Source organism: Canis lupus, chromosome 17 (assembly GCF_048164855.1).
Source record: "Canis lupus baileyi chromosome 17, mCanLup2.hap1, whole genome shotgun sequence".
NCBI lineage: Eukaryota > Metazoa > Chordata > Mammalia > Carnivora > Canidae > Canis > Canis lupus.
Genome location: NC_132854.1, coordinates 3223734 through 3248905, shown reverse-complemented (window position 1 = coordinate 3248905; position 25172 = coordinate 3223734). Strand labels below are relative to the sequence as shown.

Below are 25172 nucleotides of genomic sequence, written 5' to 3'. Positions count from 1 at the left end.
TTTATTCATTTCATAAATAATGTATTTTATTTTATTGCATATGGCTGTTAAGGAGAGCATCCATGATCAATACAGACTAAATACAATGCACTATTCTAGATCCATTTATTGTCGTCTCCAGCAGCGTCACATTGACCCTTATATACAGCGTGTACAGTGGAAGACAGAGCAAGATAAGGTAAGTCTTTTGTCATATCACAATAGCAAGAAATATATTTAACATCTTGATATCCAGAAACAATACGTACCCAAAAAGAAAACACTGTTTAATAACTGTTAAAGTTTATATAGCAAAAAATATTTTAAATTTAAGGTAAGTCAGGCAAAATGTACAAAGACCCAATATACATTGTGAAGTTTTAGCAAACATAACATTTATACATTTTGGTTCCATTCTGTAAACTAAATTAAAAATGTAAATATTGCATATGCCTTTTTTTTTTTTGAAATGTACAGGATAGAGGAAAATTTATTAATATTATCAACTTTTCGTTTTGCTTGTTGTAAGCTGCAGTATAGTGCTATGACTACGCTAAGTATAGAGCACTACTTACATACGCCATACACTGTATCCAGCAGGGTCCACGCTGTCCTGGGGGGATTCCATACAAATACCGTCCATCAATTCCGATTCCGAGTCCCAAAACTAAATCCAAATGTCAGGACATTTTATACATCTTCATAAAGTATATGCATCATACACTGAAATTGACCTCCAAACGAACATCGTATGGTCTATACACTGTCGCAATGTGTAATTTTAGAAAAGTAAAACTTAAAAAATGTTCAGGGGGATCACTTTACATTCAACTTTGTCTTGCAATACAATCCTCTGTTCTAAAAGTTCAGCATGGAAGCAGGAAGACTTTTGCATTGCCATTAAATATATTTTTAAGACATTGAATTTTTTGGTCTTCCTCTAAAAAAGCCTCATTTTATTAATGCATTATTCTATAGTGATATATATCTATATATTTATATATATTTTTCTCCAAAAAAAAAAAAAAAGACAACTCACATCTCCGATGAATTAGTGTAACCTCTACAGGACTATCCGAGCAGAGAGGCACCGTGGACGTGCCCGGGGAAGGGGGATCCTCAGCCCTCTGCCACGTGTCAAGGGGGCAGCGAGGTGACATGACATTCTGCTGGCCAAGGTCAGCAGGTTTGGGTGACACCTGTACTAATGGCCACAACACTGTTATCTTCAGAACACTGGAAACATAAAATGAGGGTAGTCTCGTTAGGGACTTTCTCGACAAGTCAGATGTACTGTGAGGTTTTTTTTTTTTTTTTTTTGTCTCCTTGTTTTTCTTCCTTTAACAACACAGGGGCCAGAATAGCTCTTATGCCAGGTTCTTTCCTTCCCTTTTCTTTTTCTGAGTTTTTGCGTTTTTTTATTGTTGCTCAGGGCAGCCTCACTAGCCGACATGATAGCGTTGAGTAAAGATAATACGTTTTTTTTTTTTAATCTGCCAAAGCTGTGACCACCCTTGGATCGCTAGCATGCCTAGGTGAATTTTTGGTTAAAGAAGTGCAAGCTCAAGATTAAGGATAGCAGAGACATTTGAGCTTGTAAATAGGATCAAAGGCTTTTTGCAATTTGTAGTACCTACATAAACATCTACATAGAGAAGATTAAACAAGTCTGTTAAAGGTAAAAAGAGATATTCACCCCCTGCCCCAGGCCTCCCCCCGCCCCCACTACCCAAGAGAGTTGATGATTTTCAAAAGAAGGTTGCTTCAGTTACACATTATTATTATTATTTATGAATCCATCTTTGAAGTCCAATCCCAAATGGCATTTCCATTGAGAAATGTCAGTCCCACACTGGGCTCTGAGTAAACACGCAGGTACCTGGATTGGAGTCCACGGAGCAGCTGCATCCTGGGACCAGTTACTAAGGCTGAAAGGCCGCGCTCGAGACACGCTCAGCAGAGATGCACACGGGAGGTCCTGCCGGCCCCCGGCCACGCAAATCCGGCTTCCCCTAGAACTGAGGTAGGACTGTGGTAGTTTTGAGTGCATGCCAGTAAATGCCAGATTTTACCACTCTCGTGGGTATTGGTGGAATCTCCTAGCATGCTGAGGGATAAATCTGCTTTGCCAAAATGAAAGTAAGAAGAAATAAAGACACTGGCCACAATTTAAAAGGCCAATGGGAACATCCAATTTTCTTGATTACAACTCCTTCGGCTAATTTTGTCAAACGAACAGAACACAGCACAAACAGCAGAATGATGAATGCCCCCCGCGGGAACCAGGCAGAGGGGCAGGTGTCCTTGCCTTGTGGGTTTAGAGTCTAATACGGTGGCAGATGTTCCAAATCCTAGTCATTGCTCAGATCCAAAAAGAAAATTGTAAGCAGCTTCAGATTAACAAAACGAAACGAAACAAAACAAAAAGAACGCAAACCACCACCACCGCTGAGCATCTTCTTTCACTGTCATTTTCTGATGTGAGATGTCACGGTGACAAAGCCAGACAGATCCTCACTCTGGAAAAGAAAGGAAAGAAGTCAGTGGTGACTGTCACAGGGACAGAGCGATCCTGACTTAGAGGAAGAAACCCCCTGGAGCCACCTTCACGGCCTGTGAAGGCGTGAACACTTCCAAATGCGATGCACTTTGGGAAGCCACCAAACCCTCATTCTGTTTGCCAGAAACAACCTGGAAGGATAGGCCCCACTCGGCTTCTGGGGGGGGGGGGGGGGCTGCTGGCGAGGGGCCGGGGGAGCACGAAGACCACAGGTTGGCACCAAGGGCCGGAAGCGCATCCGGAAGCTGTGCCATTGGGGGTTAGCGGGAACACGGGACATGTGGGGAGTCCACACCCTGCCTCGGAAGCCCTCCCACTGGATCGTGGATCCCCTCCCCCGAATGACCAGGAAGATGCAAGTACCTGCAGCCACATGCTTGTCATCCCACACCCTCCTCATCTGCGTGGCTGCCTGGGGCAGGGTTAGGTCACTTACTCCCACCAGCCTGGTGGTGACAAGGCCTTAGGACCCCAGCCTGCTCGAACTCCCTCCTCCCTTCCAGGCCCAGGGATCAAACTTCCTTAACCTGTTCCCGATTTTCATCATTTCCAGCATGTTTTTACTCCCTATGTTCCTTCTTTGGCGGACAGACCAACCAAGTTGAGAGACTCCAACATCTCACAGCAAATTGCCTTCCTTTTTAAGCTTTTTGGCTTTTTAATCAAAATGCCAGGTGGTTCTTTTGCATGCCCATCCCCGTGATGGCAGCCGATGGGACACCTGCGGGCGCTGCTGGCCACGCCCTGCCCTACGCAGGCAGGTGCTCTTCCCTGGCTGTTGTACTCACAGGACCTGCACTTCCCAACACTGCTCCAGAATCATTACAACTCGCCCCCAACCCTCACCCCACTACCCGTTTTACTTTGTTGTGAAGCTAATTCTTTTCTGTGCACCTTGAGTTCAGGGGGCTGCTCCCAGCAAGAGAGAATTTCCAGAGCACCATGCAGCCCAGAATGAGCGCCTGAGAGCCCTGATGGCTTCGCATGCCAGGCCGTGCCCTGGTACTGACTCCGCGGGCTGCATCCCATGTGTGGCCAGAAAAACAAAAGGCCTGGACACACGAGCTTCTGTCAACTGCCAACATACACTGTAAACATCATACCTTTTCCTGTTTTCTCATAAGTCCCCTACAATGTGGTATTGCCATCATTTATTATTTTTAAAAAGCTTTATGTTGGGGCACCTGGGTGGCTCAATGGTTGAGCGTCTGCCTTTGACTCGGGTCATGATCCAGGATCCTGGGATCGAGTCCCATATCAGGCTCATTGCAGGGAGCCTGCTTCTGTCTCTGCCTCTCTCTGTGTGTCTCTCATGAATAAACAAAATCTTAAAAAAAAAAAAAAAAAAAAAAAAAAAAAGCTTTATGTCCTTTAAAAACTTTAATAGGTGAAGAGTTCCCCCAAAGCAGAAACAGGGGCCAGATTTTGTCCCGGGAAGAGATGTGCCCTGGCTATTTCAACACTGTCCCAGTGAGAGCGCGTGTGAGAACCCAAACCCAAATGCCCACGTTCCTTGGATAGCAGGTGTTTGCTAAAATCCACCTCCGACTTCCAAGTCTCCCCAAAATAAGAGCTTGCGTTTTCTCCCTGAGGTCCTGAGCAGGAGATGAATTCCTGGCCACTCCAGAGCAGGTGGTCAAGACACAGTGGATCTGCTGACATAAAGATTTTGGGTCAGAGTTTGTTTTCTTTTTACTCTGAAGCTTAGCTAAATGTAGCTGAATTGTCTCCTGTTAACCTTCAATCTATTATTGTGAAAACAGCTAAGCAAGTAAATTCCTCAATTTCCCAAACTTAAGAACGGTCCTAGACATGTGGGTTAGCTGCTCCTGAGAAATGCATTTTCCATTCACACTGGCAAAATTTGGGGGCCACCGCCCGCTCACTCCGTATGGAAGGAAGGCTTCACAGCAGTGACACAGCTCCAATCATCAGATCTTCGTGGGCTCTCCTCAAGGTGAACACGAGATTTTCCCCTTGTGCACTACAGCACAAAACCTTAATTTCTGTGCTTTAGCATGGTGGGAGTAGCGCTGAGATAGGCGGGATCATCTTTCATTCATACATTTGTGCACAGGGTGACTTTCGCAGGGCTGATGGGCAAGGGGGAGCCCTCAGGGACCCCAACTGCCAGCCTCCCCCCACCAGTGGAAGCACGGCTCCCAGCCCACGCCTGGCGCTGAAGGATGGCCAGGCCACAGTCACCAGCACAGAGACAGGTTCGCCACAGGCACCAGAGGAGTGGGCTGGGGGCACACCAGTGATGCCATGCACAGGGTGGGGACAGTAAGGAACACAGTTCCCTTGGTCTCTGAGACCCTGGGGCTGCCCACACAACCCTAGGACACTATGGAAAGGGTGGACAGGGAGAGATCCTGAAGACTGGGGACGTTGGAGGGGATGACCACGCACACACACACACCTGGGGAGGTGACAACACACACATACACATACACATACACACACCTGGGGAGGTGACCACATATAGACATACACAGACACACACACACACACACACACACACTTGGGGAGGTGACCACACACATGCGTCCGCACTGTCACAGCAGGAGGCACCTGCTCCTGGCCATGGGAAGAACACCAGCTGAAGCTGGGCATGGCAGGAAGAGGACGACCACCAGCTCTGAGACAGAGGTCCCAGCATGACGTGTGCTGTGCTCCCTACACGTGGAAAACACAGATGAATATGAGAGTGAACACATGTATGCAACCTGTCTCCTATGAGATTAAAGCAGCTGCTTTCCACAGTGCTTCTCGGTGTGGCAGTAGGAGGGTTAAGACGGGGGGTCCCAGGCACAAGGACCTGGGGTCCGGACCACCTGCCACACCCGGCAGCTGCCCCACGACACCCCACCCGTGGCTCACCATGTGTGCACCCAGGGCCCTCCCCGACACGCTGCGGTTCATGGAGCTGGTGGTGGCCTCACGTGCAACAAACAGCGTGCCTTCAGCAAACATCCTTGTTTGGATGCAAAAGAAAGGAAGGCTGGAGCACCCCAAATCAGGTCACAAGGACCATGACATGATGATGAAAAGAATCTGGACAGAATCCACCAGAGGTGAATACTCAACAAGAACACACACAGGGAGGAAGGGATTGGTTTTAGAAACCTAACTATAGTTTTTAATTTGTTATAGAAAGAAGGCCCAAGAGGGTCCCCAGCTGCCCTTCCAGCCCGAGGCTGTGGCACATGCTGGCTGGGGCCCTGAACCTGGTGGAGAAGTGGAGAAGAGGAGCGGCCGGAGGAAAAGGTTGCCTGGCGACTGCTCAGGAACTGGGCCAGGGCTCAGAGGATGCAGAGGCAGCAGGAACCCCCTGTTCCCCCATCCCCAGAGGAAGAGGAGAGTGGCAGGAGCTGGCCCTGGGAGCATGAGCATACTTGCCGTTTTCGATTGTTTACTGACTTTTATTTATTTATTTTAAGATTTTATTTATTTATTCATGAGAGACATAGAGAGAGAGAGGCAGAGACATAGGCGGAGGGAGAAGCAGGCTCCATGCAGGGAGCCTGATGTGGGACTTGATCCCGGGACTCCAGGATCACGTCCTGAGCCAAAGGCAGATGCTAAACCGCTGAGCCACCCAGGGATCCCTGTTTACTGACTTTTAAAGTAAGTTAAGTGATCTCTCCTCCTGAAAATTAATCTGCTTCATCCAGACTAGGAAATGCCACAAACTTGACATCCTCACCTTTAAATATTTATGACTTCTGATGGTGATCCCAGCAAAATTTTATGTACTTTGTTATCTATGTTAATTCTAGTAGAAGAAAAGTACAAATTATTAATTTTATGATCACTCCACACTGAATATTCATTAGGATGGGAGACATTCCTGGAACTCATTAGATGTGGAGGCAAAATAAAAAATAAACATATCAAGAAGCATTGTTCATGAATGCAATTACCAAGGTGTCTGGATTGTATCCTGAAGGTAATGGGTCTAAAAATAATTTAAACTTATTGGCATTCATTGAATTTGTCCTATAATCACACGGTACTGTTCTGTAGCTTAGACATTGCTTTGTAAAGAAACCCATTCACAGAAGCATCGGTCTAAAGTAGTTGATTAAAAAAAAACCCTTGCATTAAAAAGATAGAAGCTGTTCCAAAGCATCTGTCACACCGGCCAGTTACTTTCCCGTCTTGTTTTTGCTCTGTCACATGTGACAAATGATGCCACATGAAGAATAGGTTTCCATGTGCCAGGTATCATAATTTCTGAGGAGGAGGGGGATCATTCCTTGCCTTTTCTCTTCCATTTAAGAGCAATCACAATGCAAATGAGCAAGGACAATGTCATTAAAGACCCCACCTTCAATCTGCTCTATTTTACACACACACACACACACCAGAAAGAAATAGAAAACAAGTGGGAAGGTTTCTTTGCCATGGACAGCACAAATGTCAAAACACTGACATGTCCTGCCGATGGCAAGCTGGATTCCACAATTCCCAATACGTTAGTGGAAAGTACAGTGAGCATCATTAGGTCTAGAATGTTCTAGGGTGTTCCGGAGGTAAGCTGGGGAAATCAGCACCAGCAAATAAATTCAAGCAGCATTTTTCATACACATTCTGACTTATGACATTTTCGCTTTGATTTCTCAAAAGTACGTGGGTCTGCATGTGTTTGGCTTCACAGTCCATATTTCAGTGCCCAGAATTTGGTACACAGACCTGAATGGTTGCAAGTCAGCCCCCGGAGGCCCTGGTTCTCTCTGCAGAGGGTCCCGTGGGTCCCACCCAGGGTCGCACGCAGAGCCTTAGGGAGGCCTGGGTGGAGATGGTCTCCTGCAGGGCTGTGTGTGAGCCACCCTGTGGGGCGCAACCCAGAACTCCACAGGTGGGGGTGGGGGGTCAGGCTCAGGTGCAGGGAGCAAGGGCACTGGAAAAGGGGAGTGGGGGAGGGGGACATCTGCACTTAGTAGGTAACAATGACTTAAACTTCAGGCACCTCTGCATTAAGACTGCGCAAATACTGACTTGCGTGACAAACAAAACAACGTACTTAACAAAACCCTACATTTCCAGTGGCAACTATGATTAGGAAGAAAGAAACTTGCAATAAGCCCAGACATGTCCTTTGGCCCATTTAAACCTTTGATGTGAAAACAGAGAATTACAAGAGAAAATAAACTTTTTCAGTTACAGGAGAAATTCCTAGAAAAATAAACCTGATAATACAGTATCTCCTTACTTGAAGAAAAGCAAAACACTCTTGAATATACCAGGAAAAAAAAAAAAAAGTAAGGTTAAGTGTGATAACAAGAGATTCTAAGAAAAACGGTTACTCGAACTTTTCATTTAAATCAGAAAAAAATAATAACTTGTAAGGAAACTCGGGGAGACAAAGTTCCTCAGGACAGACGGAGAGGGGGCAGTAAATGACTTTACCAATTGTGCAAGATTTAAAACTGTCTTCTATATGAGATCACTGTTTCCACTGACAGGTAAAATCATCTCATCATGAATGCTTGTTGGAGAAATGTCCTGGCACTGAGCTGTACATGATGGAAAGGACATGGCACAGACAGGGACTAGAAGGTCTAGCCTGATAGGAGGCTGGGGACCCTGAAAGGTGGCTTCTCCACCTCTACCTCCCATTGACCTTTTCACCAAGAGCAAGAGCCCTTGCCCTTGGGGTCCCAGCCTGGAGCTACTGCACCACCCCTTCCTCAGCACACTTACATCTCAACTATTTGTTTCTTTTCTGTGCTTGTGCCCTAGCAGCCAATCTCCTGCAGCAAGAGTGTGCACCATGCCAGGGCAGCAGAGTCCAACAGTGTCCAGAGAGGAAATATGACTGATTATTCATATTCAGCATAGACACCAGAGGGGCAAAATACCCTCCTCCGGATTGCTGGGGGCCTTGCTCTTACATCATGAAATGTCAGGCCTTTCTAGGTGAAAAGCCAGGTAAGGGAGCGCCTGAGAATGGTCAGAAGTAAAGGATGCTCCTTTACTTCCCCAGGGCTCTCCTCCCTGCTCCACTGGGAGCATTTCTACAAAGTATAGGAGTGGGTGGGACTGGGGAGAGGGAGAGGAGGTCCGCCTCGGAGTTTACACTTTTGCACAGTAAGCACCATTATTAGCCCATCACAAAACTCTCCCCAGGGACACAAGATACTACACAGGTTCCTGCCGCCTGCTCCTGTCTCCCCTGGGATTTGGGGACTCAAACCCTTCCTGTCCCCAGCATCTGGCACAATGCTTATTAGGCCCTTTCTTTAGCTTCAATGAAGTTGAAATAAAAACCCATGTGGTTTATGCCATTTCTCACAGGCAGAAAAGCTAAACAAACAAACAGAACTTCTAAAGGAGAATGAAACCCTAGAACGGTCTGAGGCCCAGAAGAAAAGAAAACCCTCTTCACCTCATGAGAGAGAGTGGCATTCCAAGGCAGAGGTCAGCAAAGTACGGCTAAATCTGACTGTCGTCTGTTTCTGTAAATAAAGTTTTATTGGAACACAGCCATGCTCGTTCGTTTGCACAGGGCAGCTTCTGCACTTCAGCGGGAGAGCTAGTGGTTGTGCAGAGACCGTCTGCCCCGAGACGAGAGGAAGGCATCAGAGGAGAAAGTAGGGTGGGGGAGTCAAAATAACACCATACATTTCCATCTGTGTTACACCTGGAGACAGCCTGATTCCCCCTCTGGATATAAGCTGCCAGCTTATGTCCTTCAGAAATGTAATACCCTCGACTAAAAAACACGCTATCTTGTTACAGGCCCTGCTGAAAACGAGGAAGCAAGTCATGCAATCATTTATGAAGCCAGCACACTTTGGGGATTAATTTCCGCTACCTATGGCTCTTCTAGTTCGTTTTTCATACACAATACGAGAGTACGGTTTTCATACACAAGATACATCCTACAGTATCGTTCTTTCAACTTTAACAGAGGTGAAGTTATAATAAGTTAGACCTTCAATTCTAGAAGGGTCCAAATCTTTTCTCTTTCTCGGGTCATTTAAGAGCATGAATATAAGCGTTATGTTTCTCCCTATGAAACAGTAAGAATAATTGAGCTAAATGATATAATGTGCACTAAAATTGCAAATATCCTATGAACACTGTAATTCTTTCCATAAGCTCATGAGCTTATGCCGATGTAAAGAACATGTATTTTATGTACACTACAAAAATGTTTTTCTTGTTTATATCTGAAGTTCTCAGACCTATTATGTTTTTCCTACAAAATTAAGAAATGTACAATAACAATTTATTCAAAATATATCCACCCCAAATACCCTGTTGTTATATATCATTTCAAATGCACCTTTCTTTCCTTCAAATGTTTAGATATGTAAGAGTTGCTACTGGGGTTATTTTAGTTTTATGATTTCATTCCTTGTTTTTATTATTGAAACCGAAATAAGCATTTTTTGGAAGTCTGAAATTATGACAAACACACCTCAAATCCCCTCTATAATATCACTTAATAGGAAACAGACTTATGAGTATAGTTAAAAGGTACGGCCTAGGATTCTAAGATATATACTCTAGTTTACACATTTAACAATAATACAGCAACTTGGAAACGTATTAAAAATAGAGCATAATAAGCACTAAAGTGCTTGTCTTTCATTACAGGAAAAAAGAAAGAAGTAAATGTTGAATAAATGAGATCTTTAAAAAAAAAAAAAAAGAAAAGAAAACAGAGGGCAATTCTGGAATCCATTGCCCCCAGCCCCTGCCCAGCTATCTCCCTCCTAGGTGCGAGCTTCCACTGAGCAAATGCACCTGGGTGGCCTGAGTGGCCTCCGCCTCTCCGCAGGCTGATTCCCTCCCTGTCTATTAACCTCCACAGGATGCAGATGTCGGCATCCTCTCCCATCTCCTGGGGGCTCAGAATAGATCTCATTTAAAGGCTCTTGTGTGAATGGGCAGCCAACCCTCAGGTGTCCTGGCTCATTCTCACCATCACTCATCTCAAAGGCATTCTGGAAGCTTAGGAATGACTCAGGTCAAGCCGTCCCCACCCCTGCAAACTGAATGCCATTCCAATGGCTCAATGCGACGTGGGTGTGGACAGTCACTGGTCCCACAGGGAGTCCTGGGGCCCAGGATCCAGCATTTACCATTCTGTTCTTCCTTCTGAAAACAGGGCCATCATTCTCCTGCCCTGAGTTCCTTCCTGGGCCTTTGTGGAACTACCAAATTTTACATATGAAAGCTACAAGCATGTAAGTCAAACACAATGTAGAGATACTCTTGACTTTCCGTGTGCAGAGGAGTACATGCCACTAGCATTAGTGGCACCTTGCAGGTGGGTCCCTTTGCTTTCTTCAAGTTCCTTCAAATGATGTATACGCGTAGCCACATGTTCCTTGTGAACTACAAAGACTTAATGAGACCCGGCAGCCCTAGGCGGCCAAAGAAAGCCTGGCTCCTCCCACCCCGCTCTCTTGGCTAATCTGTGCGGCCACAACAGTGCTATCTCTGAGCACGTTTGCCACCACAGCATTTTCCTTCATTCAAAATTCTACCCATGAATGACATCACGAACAACTGGAACTTCAAGCAGCAAATAAACAACTCATGAATGCACAAAAACAATGGCAAATAGCTCCCGGAATGAAATGAATAAACTTGTTTTAATTGGATAGAAGCAGAACAGAAGTAGAATTGTTTTTCTGAGGGTAACTCCAGGCCATTTAAAGCTAATAGTTCTCAAATGCTGCCCTGATCGCCTTGCTCGGCTGCTCCCCCCACGTCCTGTGGGCAGGACAGAACGTGCGTGCGGCCAGGGGGCGCATGTGCCCCGGAGCAGGCAGCTGCGCCATCAGGGACCGCCGGGACGCGCCCCGCAGCACGGTGCCCACTGGCGAGCGGGGCCATGGGCACGAGTTTCTGTTCTCTCGGGTTTATGCTCCAAAGTGTGGCAAACTGTAGGTCAACATCAGCATTCAGACTCTGCTGCACACAGAGATTTACATTCAAACCAAGTACTACTTATTAAAATTTCAGTAACAAAAAATGTGAAGTGCTAAGTTACAAACTGTCTTTACCGAGTTCATTTACTGAAAAATAAAATCAGCAGCCATGGATGGCCAGGCCTTCCCAGGAAGCGGGCCAGGAAAATGGCGGTTCCTCCCACCGGCCCCACCTGGACCTGCAGGTGCCGCCCCCAGCCCCCTCCCCCACTTCACAACCCGACAGCCCCTGGGGCAGGTTAGGCTACTACACATGCCCTCTGGGCCAAAGAGTGCCAAAGTGTAGTGTCTCCAGTCACTCACACTGGAGTCTCTGCAGGGAAAGGGCTCTGGAGACTCACTTCTCCAGCCTTGGGAGAACTCAGTGGCTGGACCCGGTAGGCATCTTACACACTTATTTGCCAGGAGGGACCTCCCACACGGGAGGCTCTGGACCCCAGGACACCTGAGCCAGGGGTCCAGCCTGGCATCTCTCAAGGCCTCGGAGGGATTTGAAAGAGCAGGCAGGATGGACACATGGACACCCTAGCCCCCCAGTCCTCCTGGAGGCCAGACCCACAACGGTTACACACAGAGCCAGGAAGAGCACCTGACGCTGCCCCTGGGCTGGGAATATGGAGGGGACCCAGTTTTGGTCCCCGCAGCTGCACGCGTGATCACGCACGTCCCCCACTCTTGCCCCTTCTCTAGTGAGAAGAAAGCCCAGTGAGGGAACAACACAGCCAAGCACAGCAAGATCCAGCTTCCCAAAGTGCTGAAGGCTCGGGGAGGGGGAAACAGTCAACTCAGGGTGAAGACATCACTCCTTCCACGGGAAGAAGGCTAGCCTGTCTGCGTAGACTGGCCTGGTCCCATTTCCAGTTCCTTCAAGCTGAGCAGAAGCCTCTGCGACTTTTCAGGATGGACTGAAAAGTCACGTGCGTTCCTAACCACGTCCTTGGGAGCCCAAATGACAAAAGGCAACACAGCAAATTACATTTTGTCATTTCTACCTATTGTACTCAACGGAACATGAACGGGCTTCCAAGCAGCCTGAACAGAGGGTAACAGGGCGGCAGCCAGTCACACAGGAGCTGGGGAGTGGGAATCCACACCAGCCCTGGGCTGCGGGTCACAGGGTGGGCGCCACGGCCACAGCCACAGCCTCAAGTCCCTGCAAAGGCCCTGGATGTGGGGCAAGTAGCCCACTTGTGGCTACTTGCCTCCCACTCTCGCCTCTTGTTGTTGCAGAGCCTCATCTAAGAGCTTCTCCAGAGTCTAGGAAGCAGAGACACCAAGGAGACCCACAAGCATAGACGGATTTTCTAAAACATTGCACGTGAACGTCAACATGGAAATTTCACGATTCTGGCCTGGAAGAGGCAAGGGCAACCCAAGTGGAAGTTGTAACTGCTAATGCAGGTAAGCAAACCGCCAGGAGCAGACCACCAGTCTTCTTCCAACGGAGGAGCTTCTTTAACACCTTGCATGTACGCTACCGTATGATGTACGTATTTCACAAAAATTAAGTGAGACAAAACCTAAATCCTGAAGACAGACCTACATGCTACGTCAAGTCTTCAAACGATACAAGCTACAAATAACTGCACACAAATCCACTCGCAAAACATCCATTTTGCTCACACACAGACTGAGGGCGGGTGGGTCCTCCTGGCAGCCTTGGAGCCTGGCTCACTCCTAGTATCAGCACTGTCCTGCCGGTTTCTCTCTGTGAAACACACGGAGGAATCCGAGCTCCATCCCTGGACGATGAAACCAACCCAGTGTGCAGCTCGAACCTGGCACTCCTGAGCAAGAGCAGAGCCTGCCCAACTAATGGCAGGCGGCCGCACGCGGCACTAACCCAGCGCCAGACCCACCCACGGTTTGGCTGGTCAGGATGAGTGAGTGTCCTTTCTCCCCCCAAAGGAGCCAGCATGTCACCTGCAAGACCCAGAAGCAGGCAGCATCACACCTCCCAGGCCCAAAGAGTCTCTCCAGCCCCAGGTTTTTCTTTAAAACATAAGAATAACAAGAACCTCCCTCCAAGGAGGTCCCGAGGACTCGACAACAGTTAGAAATGTTTTATAGGGCAGCCCGGGTGGCCCAGCAGTTTAGTGCCGCCTTCGGCCTAGGGCATGATCCTGGAGACCGGGGTCCCACGTCAGGCTCCCTGCATGGAGCCTGCTTCTCCCTCTGCCTGTGTCTCTGCCTCATTCTCTCTCTCTCTCATTCTCTGTGTCTCTCATAAATAAATAAATAAAATCTTTAAAAAAAATGTTTTATAAATTATAAGGCTCTTTACAGATGTTTGCATAATCATGTACATAATTCCACCAGGAGGCAGGTGCTTGGCTGTTAATCTTGTTTATCATCTTCCAGCGCCCACCCCCTCACAACTCAGTGCCTCAACCCATTTTCAGGGTTTCTCCCAGCTTCTATGCTAGTTTGGAAAAGGAAATTCAAGAGCTGCCATATCCCTCACGAGGCAAAAAAAGAACAAAAAAACCAAAAAAACAAAAATCAAAAAACAATAAACAAAAAAACAAAAATCAAAAAAACAAAAAAAAACCCCACACACAAGATGGCAGAATTAGATGATTCTATGCTCCTTTACATTATTAAAATATGAGCTGACATCTTTACAACGGCTGACCGAGCTCTACAGATCATGGTCCCTTGTCACCCCCTCACTTCACCTAATATGCTCTGCCTTTCTCCTTCTTCGTCAGTCATACTGACCCACTCCTCATTGCGGAACATACCAGCAATCTTCTGCCCCAGGGCCTTTGCACAGGTATTCCTTTGCCTATATGGATTCTCCCCGTAAAGATCTAGAAGACCTGCTTCTTTATCACCTTCAAGCTGTCACCTCTCCCCTCCCTCCCTTCCGCCACTTTATTTTCTGGAGCATCTATTACTACCTATAATACTTCATCATCTGAAAACATAACGAAATTAAATTTATTTCCTAGGTTTCAAATATAGGCTTGAACACTGAGTACCTTTTGTTTTTCTTTTAAGCTTGGGAACCAAACCTGTTTCTTTCTCTCATACACTTTAATATTTTTCAAATGAGTGAAACAGTTTAAAAGTATTCAACAAGTAACAACTGGCATCTTTGTCATGAAAAAAAATTTAACAATTTGATTAACTCTGAAAGTTGAAGGGAGATCTAACCTTTCTGCCTCTGTCCCTCCTGCCCACAGCCCATCTTTCTACCCTCCCAAGCAGCATTAAGTGACACTCCTATCAGTCCCCCCCCCCCCCCCCCCCCCCCCCCCCCCCCCCCCCGCCGCCGCACCACTCCCTGCCCTGAATGAGCACTTAAAGGTGGGAAAATGTAAAAAGGACAGAAGGACAGGAAACCAACTCCCACATCAGTCTGATGGGTTGGAGATACAGCTGCCTGGCCGATGGATGGCCCTCTCCTCTCCACAGTGGATGCCAAGGCAGAGATGGGTCTGGCAGCAGCAGGTCTCAGAGCAGAGGGAGCTGCTGGTAGCCAGGGGGGCCTCCCTTGTGCAGGAGGGGGACGGGCTTTCCTGGCCAGATCACTGGGTCTATAAAAAGGACGTCCGCTTTCAAGGGCTTCAGATACACCTGCATGCCACTGAAGGTGCGTTAAAGATGTGTCGGCCTGATTTGGAAATTATTAGGATAGTGTCTAAAATCTACATGTTCACCATTTATGGAAGGCCACAGTGGGGCGCGAGCAGTAGCAGTAAGCATTTTACATGTGAGCTTTCCACGTGTGTGGCCATGAACGCTTGGTGTTGCAGAATTAAGGATGAGTTCACAGAAAGAACTCCCACCACGCAAACAAAAGAGAGGACATCCGTTAAGCAGCAGTGGATGGTGGGTAAGCTGCAAAGAATCGGAAGGCTCTGGAAAAGGAGGCCAATATCCCAGTGTTGGGAAGTTTCTGGAATACTTCCACTGACAGCAAAGATGGGGTACAAGGAGAAATCCTGGGACAGTTACGGGCAGAGGCTAGAGTGAGCTATACCCAGCAGCCAGGACCCTGGCAAACTGAACCCACAGTTTCTGAGAAGAAAACTGACCCAGCATCATCGGAGGAACCCCAAGAGTATGGAGACAGGACTGAGCGCGGAGTGGCTCCATCAGAACCTTCCAGCGAGGCCACCCCACTGAGAAGGTCGGACGGACGACTCCTGGAACGCTCCATGCCGCTGCCCAGGAAACAGCCTACGTGGGGAGCACCGAGTGGCCCCCGGCGACTACTCAGGTGTTCATACACACTGAATCTCCATCGAGTAACTGGCTAAACTGTCAACTCTAGGAAATGCCTCAAGACACGAAGAATTCTGAACATTCCAGCTGAACAGGACAGACTCCAGAGTCGTGGAGATGAATGCTTATCACCCAGAGTTATTCTAGGAACTTAATTAAATGCTCCATGCCAGAGAAACTTGGGTATTTTACTGCTGTGGTTATTTCATTTGGAACGAAGGCTACTAATAAACCAGCCCTACTGATAAGCTAAACTGCAAATAATGATAAGAAGTAAAATGGAATTAAGGTGAGTTCTTCTACTGCATCTTTAAAACTCTGATAGGACCATAAACACCAAAATGTCATTATGCTTAGAAGCTATGTAAACTTTCAGAGAAAATGCTCATTTTAAAATTTCAAAATAAGTAAAGGTTAAAGGATGTTTTAAAATTCATTGTTTGTAAGTTTGTCGGGCTTTCATATCTAATATTTCCACACCACACGTTATTCAAGTTTCCACTTTTTACCGAACCAGCTGAAAAGTTAATTTTCTGTTGCAGACTATAAAATAAATGTACGCTCCTGGATTTATAACATCCTAAAGAAGGAAGAAATACAGATTTTGCAGTTTTGCAACTCGTGTATTTGGCTAAATAGTACCTAAATATTTTCAATTGAACTGTACGTTTATAAGAAGTCTACTTAGCAAACTAATGAAAGTTCTTTGCAGAAATGTCATCAGACTTATTTGATAAATATAACTGGAAGACGGAATGAGTAGCAAATGCATTTGTTTGTTTCATCTGTATACACAAAGTGCTGTTTTAGGTCACTTTTATGCCAGAAAACTATTTTTGAAAACCCTGCTATCATGTAAGAATAAAACAGAGGTATGCGTTGCCACCCATCACTTGAGCAATTTATCTTCCAAAAAATGCATCCAGCCTTTGGCGAAAGAAACTGACCGCCTGAGTGTCTCTTTCTAGCAACTTCTGTCCTCTGAGTAGTTCAGGAGCTCCAGAATGTTGACAGGGTCCCAGAGTACTACTCCTACCTCCCTCTCACCCTCAAACAAAATCAAGCTGCTCTATGCACACTAATTGGTGCCTTGTTTAATACTGCTTATTGCTCAGAGTTTCTAAAGCACGATTTGCATAGTTTTTAAACTTATTAAGAATGTCCTGGCCTATTTCCAAAACTTCTCTTCATGCTTCTGCACCCCCCGCCCCTGCCATTGGCCCAGCGGGTGCCTGGGACCCTGCACTGGGGACAGGGAAAGAGGCACTGGCAGGCTGTGGTGTGGGGCCAAGTCCCCTGGGGGGGGGGGGGAGGCATGGGCGTGGCTTCTACTGCAGGCGGGGAACTCTCAGCCTTCACCCACCCCAGTCCCTACTTCCCTGGCTTCCCACCGCCAGCACCTGGCAGTGCGGCCACGCCAGTTCAGGGGTTCTCTAAGGAGGGGATCCAAACCTCGCCCTGGGAAACACTGCTGCATTTATTTATGAAGACTCCCTACAGCGCAAGCACAGCAGCATCTTTATTCGGCAGCTTTTGCATTTCACCTGGTGAGTACTCTCCAGACCCAGAACCCAGAGACAGGGCGCTCTGAACTCTGCTCTCCCCCACCCTCACCCCGAAAGGCTGTTTTTGCAGTGCACTGATGGGAAGGGCAGGGGAGGGAGCTGCATCGCCCTGGTTTGTTGACCCCAGTGGGCGGCGGCAGCCTCCTTCCCGAGGGGCTGGGTAGATTACTGGTGCACGATGCTTACCAGGGAGGCGTGTGGCCCCAGGCTGCCATCTGCTAGGAAGGAAGTCCTCTCTCGGAGGATGCTGGAGAGACTGGCAGCTAATGTAAACAAAACCAACTCAGCCCGTAGATCCCCATTGCATTTTTTAAAAATATGGACAGCCTATGAATTTTGGTTTGTTTACATCTTCCCTTCTGCCTTTGAAAGTGGGGTCACAGTCACATCATTAGGAAGGTAGAAAAACCATTTCTCTTCATTCAAAAATTCAGTTAAATGATTTCTTTTTTTCAGAAAAAAAAATCTTGAAAATAAGAGAGGCACTCGTGAAATAATCTGGTCCCCAGAAGATTACCACCTAGCAACAACTGATTAGTTAACTTATTGGTCCTTAGGCAAATTCTAAATTGGTTAGTTTTCAAATACACTCATCATTAAGTAGGTTAATGACTCATTTCTTAGGAAACTGTTAATGGACTTATTCATAAGGAGGAGAATATGTATTTCACTTATGGAATAAATCTATCACAAAGACACCTCACGCCATAACCAGATCAAGCATCTAGCTTGAACCCATCACAAATGGCAAGGACATATGTTTTTCCCAGGTAACAGAGGCTTTTCCACTGGAATCATGCCAAGAATTTTCTTCTTTCTTTTCTTCTTTTTTTTTTTTTAACAAGTAAGCACATGATCTTGAATGTTTGCCAAACCTTCGCTCTTCTGCTTCCCCAGTACACACTGCCCACATGATCGTGAGCAGGCGTGTCTCCTGATTCACAGCACTCTTCCTTACCTAGGTGCCTCTGCATCCTCTGCTTCTGTCGGCCAGCAGACCTGCTAGTCTACGCATGAAGCAAAATGTTCCAAAGTCAAAAAAAAAAGAAAAAAAAAAAAAAGGACAGATACCACTTGTACAAACGCTGAGTTGTTCTGGAGCGAATACGACAGCCCTGGGAGGAAGTTATTCAGTGGTACACAAAAGACCCACAGAGACAGGGCATACTCTATTCTTTCTTGATAATATTTACAAACATTTCTACCAACGAATTAAATGGTGACCTTGGAAAAAAGGTCTGACCTCCCTGAGCCTCTGTGTACGCAGGCTTAAATGAGTTTTATTATACCAACCGTTCCCAACTCCTCTCCCTTGAAACGACCTTGCATTCTCTCCTGATCCTCACCACACTGTGTGGACAGAATTTTCATGTATTTGGTGGTGGGAGGGCGGAGAGGCATCTTCTCAAGGATAATATATAGCCAGCTTTGTTGAAACAAAAAGCAGCTAGAGGAATAGGAGCTTTCAGTGTTGCAGACCACTGGGACCCCAGGAAGTGAGACTGGAAAGCCCCAGAACAGATGACCAGTCAACAACCTGGAACCACCACTCTGAAGCCACCAACACAGTGATGGCTGTGAAAGTCCTATCAGATCCTGAGCTCTGCATACTGCCAGGCATAAAACGGGTTTAAAAAAATTAGGGGGCTTCCCTTCCATGTCCTACTTCCTGCTTAACTGCCCACATTTTACTCAGAATCAATAAACACATGGGAAAAAAAAGAGGGAAATTCAGTAAGTATCAGCCAAGCGAAATAGAAAACAAAACAGCTACCTGGATAGTTGCCTGAGACGGGTCTAGGCTAAAATCCTAATGTAACTGTTGGCTCTGAGCTTCCCCAGCAGACAGTTTGTAGCACTCGGAGACAGTATGATGGGATGTAAGAGCACAGGCTGCCGAGTCAGACCTGAGGAGGCAGGACCGCAGGACAAGGCAGGACAAGGATGGTCAATGGGCACCTTCTGAGGCTCACCCAACAGTACTCCTCTCAGCTCTCGGAACCTGGCCAAGTCCCGGGGCCTCTCTCTGCTGCAGATTCCTCATTCCCAAGGAGTGGCCCTGCCTAATGTCACTGGGTTTGGGAGTATAATGTGATACTACAGGGAAGAAAATGTCTCGATGCCATGAAGTGAGGAAAAAAACAGTGCCTGGATTTTAAACAATTCTTTTGACCTAAAGGAGTTAGGGCAACACAATACTCTTCCAATACTGATCAGCATAATGGTTACAACTTCACCAGCACCAGCTCCAGCTGCCTTCTTTCACTGCGCATCAGGTTCTGGGATTCTTAGTAGCACCTAATTCAGAGGCAAATGATGGGCTCCCTCCCCTAAGTAACTACTTTTACATTTGGACAGAGGAAGCACTACGTCACACTCATAAATGCTAGAGATCAGGCATTAATACTATGTAAAAGCATAAATCCTTCTTAGGATAAACATACGGATTTTAAAGTAATTATTAAAATCACATAATATAATGAAATCTATCATAATCCCCATTTTTACACACTGAAAAAATTGCAATTTAATACTAGACTACAATCATTCACCCAACGATTTATACCAACACCCTATGGATAGATTAAAGCACCAGTAAGACTATAATTATACTTAAGGTTGTAAAGTTTTAACGTGATTAGAGAACACGTCATTATTCAGTATTTGAGTTTCACAAAGACAAAATTCCCACCAAGCCTCTTGGGGCATGATTAGATAAGACATGGAGCCCCCTCCCCTACACACACACACACACACACACAAAATATTTATTTCTGGAAAATTTGATACTGTTTAAAATCAATACTAAAGGACACCTGGGTGGCTCAGCCAGTTGAGCGTCAGATCTTGATTTTGGTTCAGGTCATGATCTTAGGGTCATGAGACTGAGTCTGGCTTAGGGCTCCACACTTAGCACAGAGTCGGCTTGTCCCTTTCCCCTCTGCTCCTCCCTCACTCCTCTCTCTAAAATAAATTAGTAAAATCTTAAAAACCAATAAATACAATAAAATAGAAACTAAAAACAAAACAAAACAAAAAAACAACCAGTACTGACAAGGTGCTGTGCATATGGTCATTTATCTTAAGGCATATTACGTACCACCATATTTAACCAAATATTCCAAATTTCACTAAAAGCACAATAGGCAAGGAGTATTTTATAAATCTTGTTTGTGGGTGTAAATATTATGTATGGCATAAGAAAATGGGGCCAAATCTGAAGACACATTTGTCTGCTCAAGGTTTACAATGTCTCTGGACCTGTAAAAGCGACTTTATGCAAATTTAATATTTTTCTAGTGTAATCGCTGAGAAATCAGAACCGCTAACTTGACTATTTTACCGCTTGTAAACGTGCAGCCTTTAAATTTTAACCCAATTCTATCCCAGCGTTCCCATGCAATGAATTCAATTAAGCAGCAAGAGTACCATGCACAGAAGGATCTTGTATTATTCGCATCCACTGAGCAAAATGGTAGTGTACAACGTGTATTTCTACTCCCTCTATTCAAACTTCCTTCTGTGCCTTTTATTTTCGTGTGCCGTTAACTCAAGTCTCTGTGGCTATCTAGAAAGAAATCGAATCCTCACTAGCAGTTCTCAGCCTCAGCATTTGCCCTATCTTGAATGATGACTCCACTCGTCCTCCTCAGAAAAAAAAAAACCTACCAATGAACTCAGTCTGCAATGATCTACCTTGAATGATTAAAAAAACCACAGTGATCTTGAAGAACACATTCAAATAGATAAAATCAACAGAGAGTCTCCCCGATTATATTTAGATAGTACGTTTCTACTTGATCAGTAACGTGGTTACAACTGATCACATTGGAGGGTCAGAAAATTTGGTTTTCATTTGTTTATTAAAATGTCTTGCTCATCTTGAATAGAAAGACATTCTCCTCATGTCTGTAGTAGAGAAAATCTGCAGCGAACTCTCCTACTATTCGTGGAGTCGGTGAAGACCCGGCTTTGGGCGGGGCTTCACTTCCCTCTGAGTTTTTCCTCACTCTACTTGGCAGTGCAGATAAAAAGAGTAAAGTTACATTTTCCCTTAAGTTTCTAAGGTGAAATGGGAACACTTGATTCTGTGCTACCCAAAAAAACAAAACAAAACAAAAAACCCTCTCAACTTGCCAAATCTGATACCAAAAGTTAACTAGCTCTTGGAACTATGCTTCTACAGAAAATGCATTAGTGGGAATTTTAACAGAAAACCCATTATACCCATGCTGGTAGTAAATAAAAGTGCTACGAGTCCTCCTCCTCTCCAGAAAAACAGAGAGATTCGTGTAATACACATAATTCCAAAGAAAATAATTATATTTAATTATCTATTAAAATTCCTTTTGTGGGGGAGTGGGCCTGTGCAAGAGCAAACGAATCAAACAAACACTGGAGGTTTTCCTACCATGTCTGACAACCAAAAAAAATCAAAACAGAGCAGGAGGGGCTACCCTAGTTAAATCAACCCTAAAAGAGAACCCCCAAGCCCAACACTAGGTTCAGCAGCTGAAAGTTTAAGGGTTCTGTTTTTCTCTCAATACAGCCCACGTTAAAAGCCAAAACTATCAGTTAAAAAAAATGAGTATCGTAATTATTAATTTTCATATTGACAATACCTGTTGACATACAAACAAATTATAAAAGGTAATCAAAAGTATGGTCTTAATATAGTTTCAGCTTTAGGACGCTGTTTTCCTTGATTATGTCATTTCACTACGTAATTTATTTATTTATTTTTTTTAATTTTTATTTATTTATGATAGTCACATAGAGAGAGAGAGAGGCAGAGACACAGGCAGAGGGAGAAGCAGGCTCCATGCACCGGGAGCCCGACGATGGGATTCGATCCCGGGTCTCCAGGATCGCGCCCTGGGCCAAAGGCAGGCGCTAAACCGCTGCGCCACCCAGGGATCCCTCACTACGTAATTTAAAACACTACTTCATTGCAATTGATTATCTATGAACAAAATCTCAAGTTGGGTAAAGATGAGGGGAAAACATGGTTCTTGGAGACTGGAGTGGAATTAGCAATGAAGAAGAAAAGACATGCATCTCTTAAAAAAGGCGTTAGCTCCATTTTTAGACGACCGTGAGTTGTTTCTTTTTAAGAACACTCATTGACAAAAGTGACTTTCCTATAAACCCTCATAGTTTCAAGGCAATAAGTATCAATAGTGTCAGTGAGTTTATCAGCAGGATCCTTCAGGAGAGCATTTTAACCGTTCTTGATTTTTATGATCTGCTGGACCTCCCAATGGCCGAGGCCACAGGAGTGAGAGGGTTATAATTACCCCATTTTACAGACAGAGAAAGTGAGAAAGTGGGGTTAAATGGTTCTCCTCTGTCACACAATGACTCATTAAGATCAGCAACCAGAAACCTGGTTTCCTGATTCCTGGTTTAATGTTCCACATACTATGCTTCCTTCTACGAAGTACTATTTTTGTAAAGGTTTCTCTTTCAATAAAGGAAGTAGAACAAGTCACGTGACTTTCATTCACGAAAGCCTGTGTGTTTTCATTAGCACCTTGGTTGTCTGTTCCCGGGAACAGGGCAGGAGCAGTGTTCATTATTATCTTATTACGACCAGAGCTGGCCAACCAAAGCAGGAGAGCACGCAAAACAGAAAAATAAAGGGCATGTGGTTTGTCAAGCAATCTCATTGGAGTTCTAAAAATATTCAGGTTCTTTGCTTTCAGACTTCCAATAGGCAATCCTTTTAAACATAAATCGTGATTATCTTGTTCCTTTGGAGACGTTCCTGCTGTCCCCAAATTCTCTGACCATAGGATAGGAACAAATAGTCCTCTTATCAATCAGAATTTAAACAGAGATGCTTTCAGCGGTAACTCGTATCTAATCTGCCTTATACATACATAAAAACCAATTTTAGAACAAAAATCCCACCAAAGAGGAACAGTTAGATAGCACCTTTTATGATCTACACCAACCTAGTCGTAGCACAAACATGTATACAGTTAATTTTTAAATGCTGTTTTAAAGCATAGTAAATTCCACACTGTATTTTCAATTCCAAAACAACAACGTTCTGACAGATTGGTTCAATGTTCCTATGTACGCACCCGCAAAGCATGCAGAAAGGGCCTTCCTTTGCTCCCCAATAAGATGGATAATTTACAGTTCAAATTTTATTTGCTCTGGATTAATCCATAACTATTGTGTTATACAGATTATTATCATATATTAATCCAGAGCATGCACATACACAAACACACACACACACACACACCCCTAAAGTGCACTGACTTGCTTCTGGCACCGAAATCCCACCATCCCCCAACTCTACTGTAAACAACTATCAAACGTTGTTGCAGAAATCTTGTGTCTTTGTTACCACTTATGCAAATGCCAAACCCTACTGCAGGACCCCAAATCATTCTGCTTCAGCATAATTAATGACATTTCCCCATGTGGAGACGGAGGAGCTCAGTGTGAACAGACACCTATGCCACTTCTGAGCGCCAGGCCATGCACACAATGACCCAGGAAGTTTTTTCTCCTATTTCATCTTCAAAGAAATGCTTTCCAAGTCTTCCTCCCTATAAATCATCCTCCCAAAGGACGCTTATCTCCCGTGAACTCTTTATTTATGAGCACCACAGACAAATTTCTACATGCACACGTGAGTTAAATAAAAGTGGACGTTCATTTTGAGTTCCTCTCTGGCTCCACAGACCACAGCGCAGGTTCCACATTCATTAAGATGACATCCTCGTCTTTCCTGTTCTACTGTTCTTGTGTCAAATCAGTTCACTAGAAATCCATTTCGCATGTAGCCCTCTTAAAAAACTGTGGTTCTGGCACAATGGATCAATTGCAGTTCTCGATCTTGCTTAAAAATAGTCCTTTCTCTTCTTAAAAAGGTGTTTACCATAATGCTCACAGAGTCTTTGGAAAAACGGCAAGCAAATTCAATCTCATCTTTGTTCAGCCACCACCGAGCCTACGAACTGCTGTTTTGGTTTCAGGAGTCCTGAGTCCTATAGGTTGAAAGGAATTTTATACTGGTGGGAAAACAAACAGAACAAGCTAAATCAGGTCTCTAACTAAACTTATCTCTCGCAGTTTAACATTTTATTTTCCCCGAGTTTGAAAAGGGCATTATATCATAACATGAATCACGTTTCTTAATGTATCTCCCTTATCAGAAAGGCCTTGAATCCTTTCAGGCTGGTAGAGGCAAACCCCAGCTCACTCCTCCTGCTCCTGCAGGAACCCACTCCTGGGGCCTTCTATAATCCAGGCCAGGGTTTTGCTTCCTGTTTCACCAAAAGGGGTAAAAAAGGTGTTATGTTCTCAGGCTGCTTTTCTGATTAGAATCAGATTTCAGCAAAATGTACTTTCATGTTTACTATGGCATATCCCCCATATACCCATCTGGGCATGCGAGGAAAATGTTTGCATGCATGCATTTCTCCCTCCCCCCCCCCCTCAATTCCAGTCATGCCTGTGTGTTTCTATGGTCTGTGTCCTAGACTGCAGCTAATCCTTCAACTCCCTGACACACAAACAATTTTTCAGAAGTATCTGTAGTGTTTAACTTAACTGCAAGCAAAGTGACCTTCAGAGGCAAGTCATCGTTTATGGGATACACTCTGACAAGTTCCGATTGATTTAATTAGATGGTGCTAGAGCACCATACTTCTGATAATTCTCTAGGACTCTTTTCATCTTTTATTCTATGGTTTTAATAAAAAAGTAAAGAGCTCTTCCTCTCTTATAGTAGAACAACAGGCTATTTACCCTACAGCTATACTTTTACATCCCATGGACTAACCGTCCCAGGCATACTATCAACTGTATGCTGGACTTAGCTTTCAGCTACTCTGTTTAAGACCAAAAGGCGCACGGATC

At 45.1% G+C, this 25172-nt stretch overlaps 1 protein-coding gene across 3 annotated transcripts in view; it reads right to left on the bottom strand.

The window, feature by feature from the left end:
- Positions 1-25172, bottom strand: part of IRS2 (insulin receptor substrate 2) — a 30567-nt gene continuing 5395 nt past the window's right edge. The window contains exons 2-3 of one of the 3 annotated variants that reach the window (XR_012009737.1): positions 19066-24322; positions 1-2498 (exon numbers count right to left, since the gene is read on the bottom strand). Coding sequence is in view for 1 of the 3 variants with exons in the window: in XM_072782400.1 (XP_072638501.1) it covers positions 2494-2498 (5 nt within the window). In the remaining 2 variants the exon portion in view is untranslated. The remainder of the gene's footprint in view (positions 2499-19065; positions 24323-25172) is intronic. The other 2 variants (XR_012009736.1, XM_072782400.1) reach the window with 2 other exon arrangements.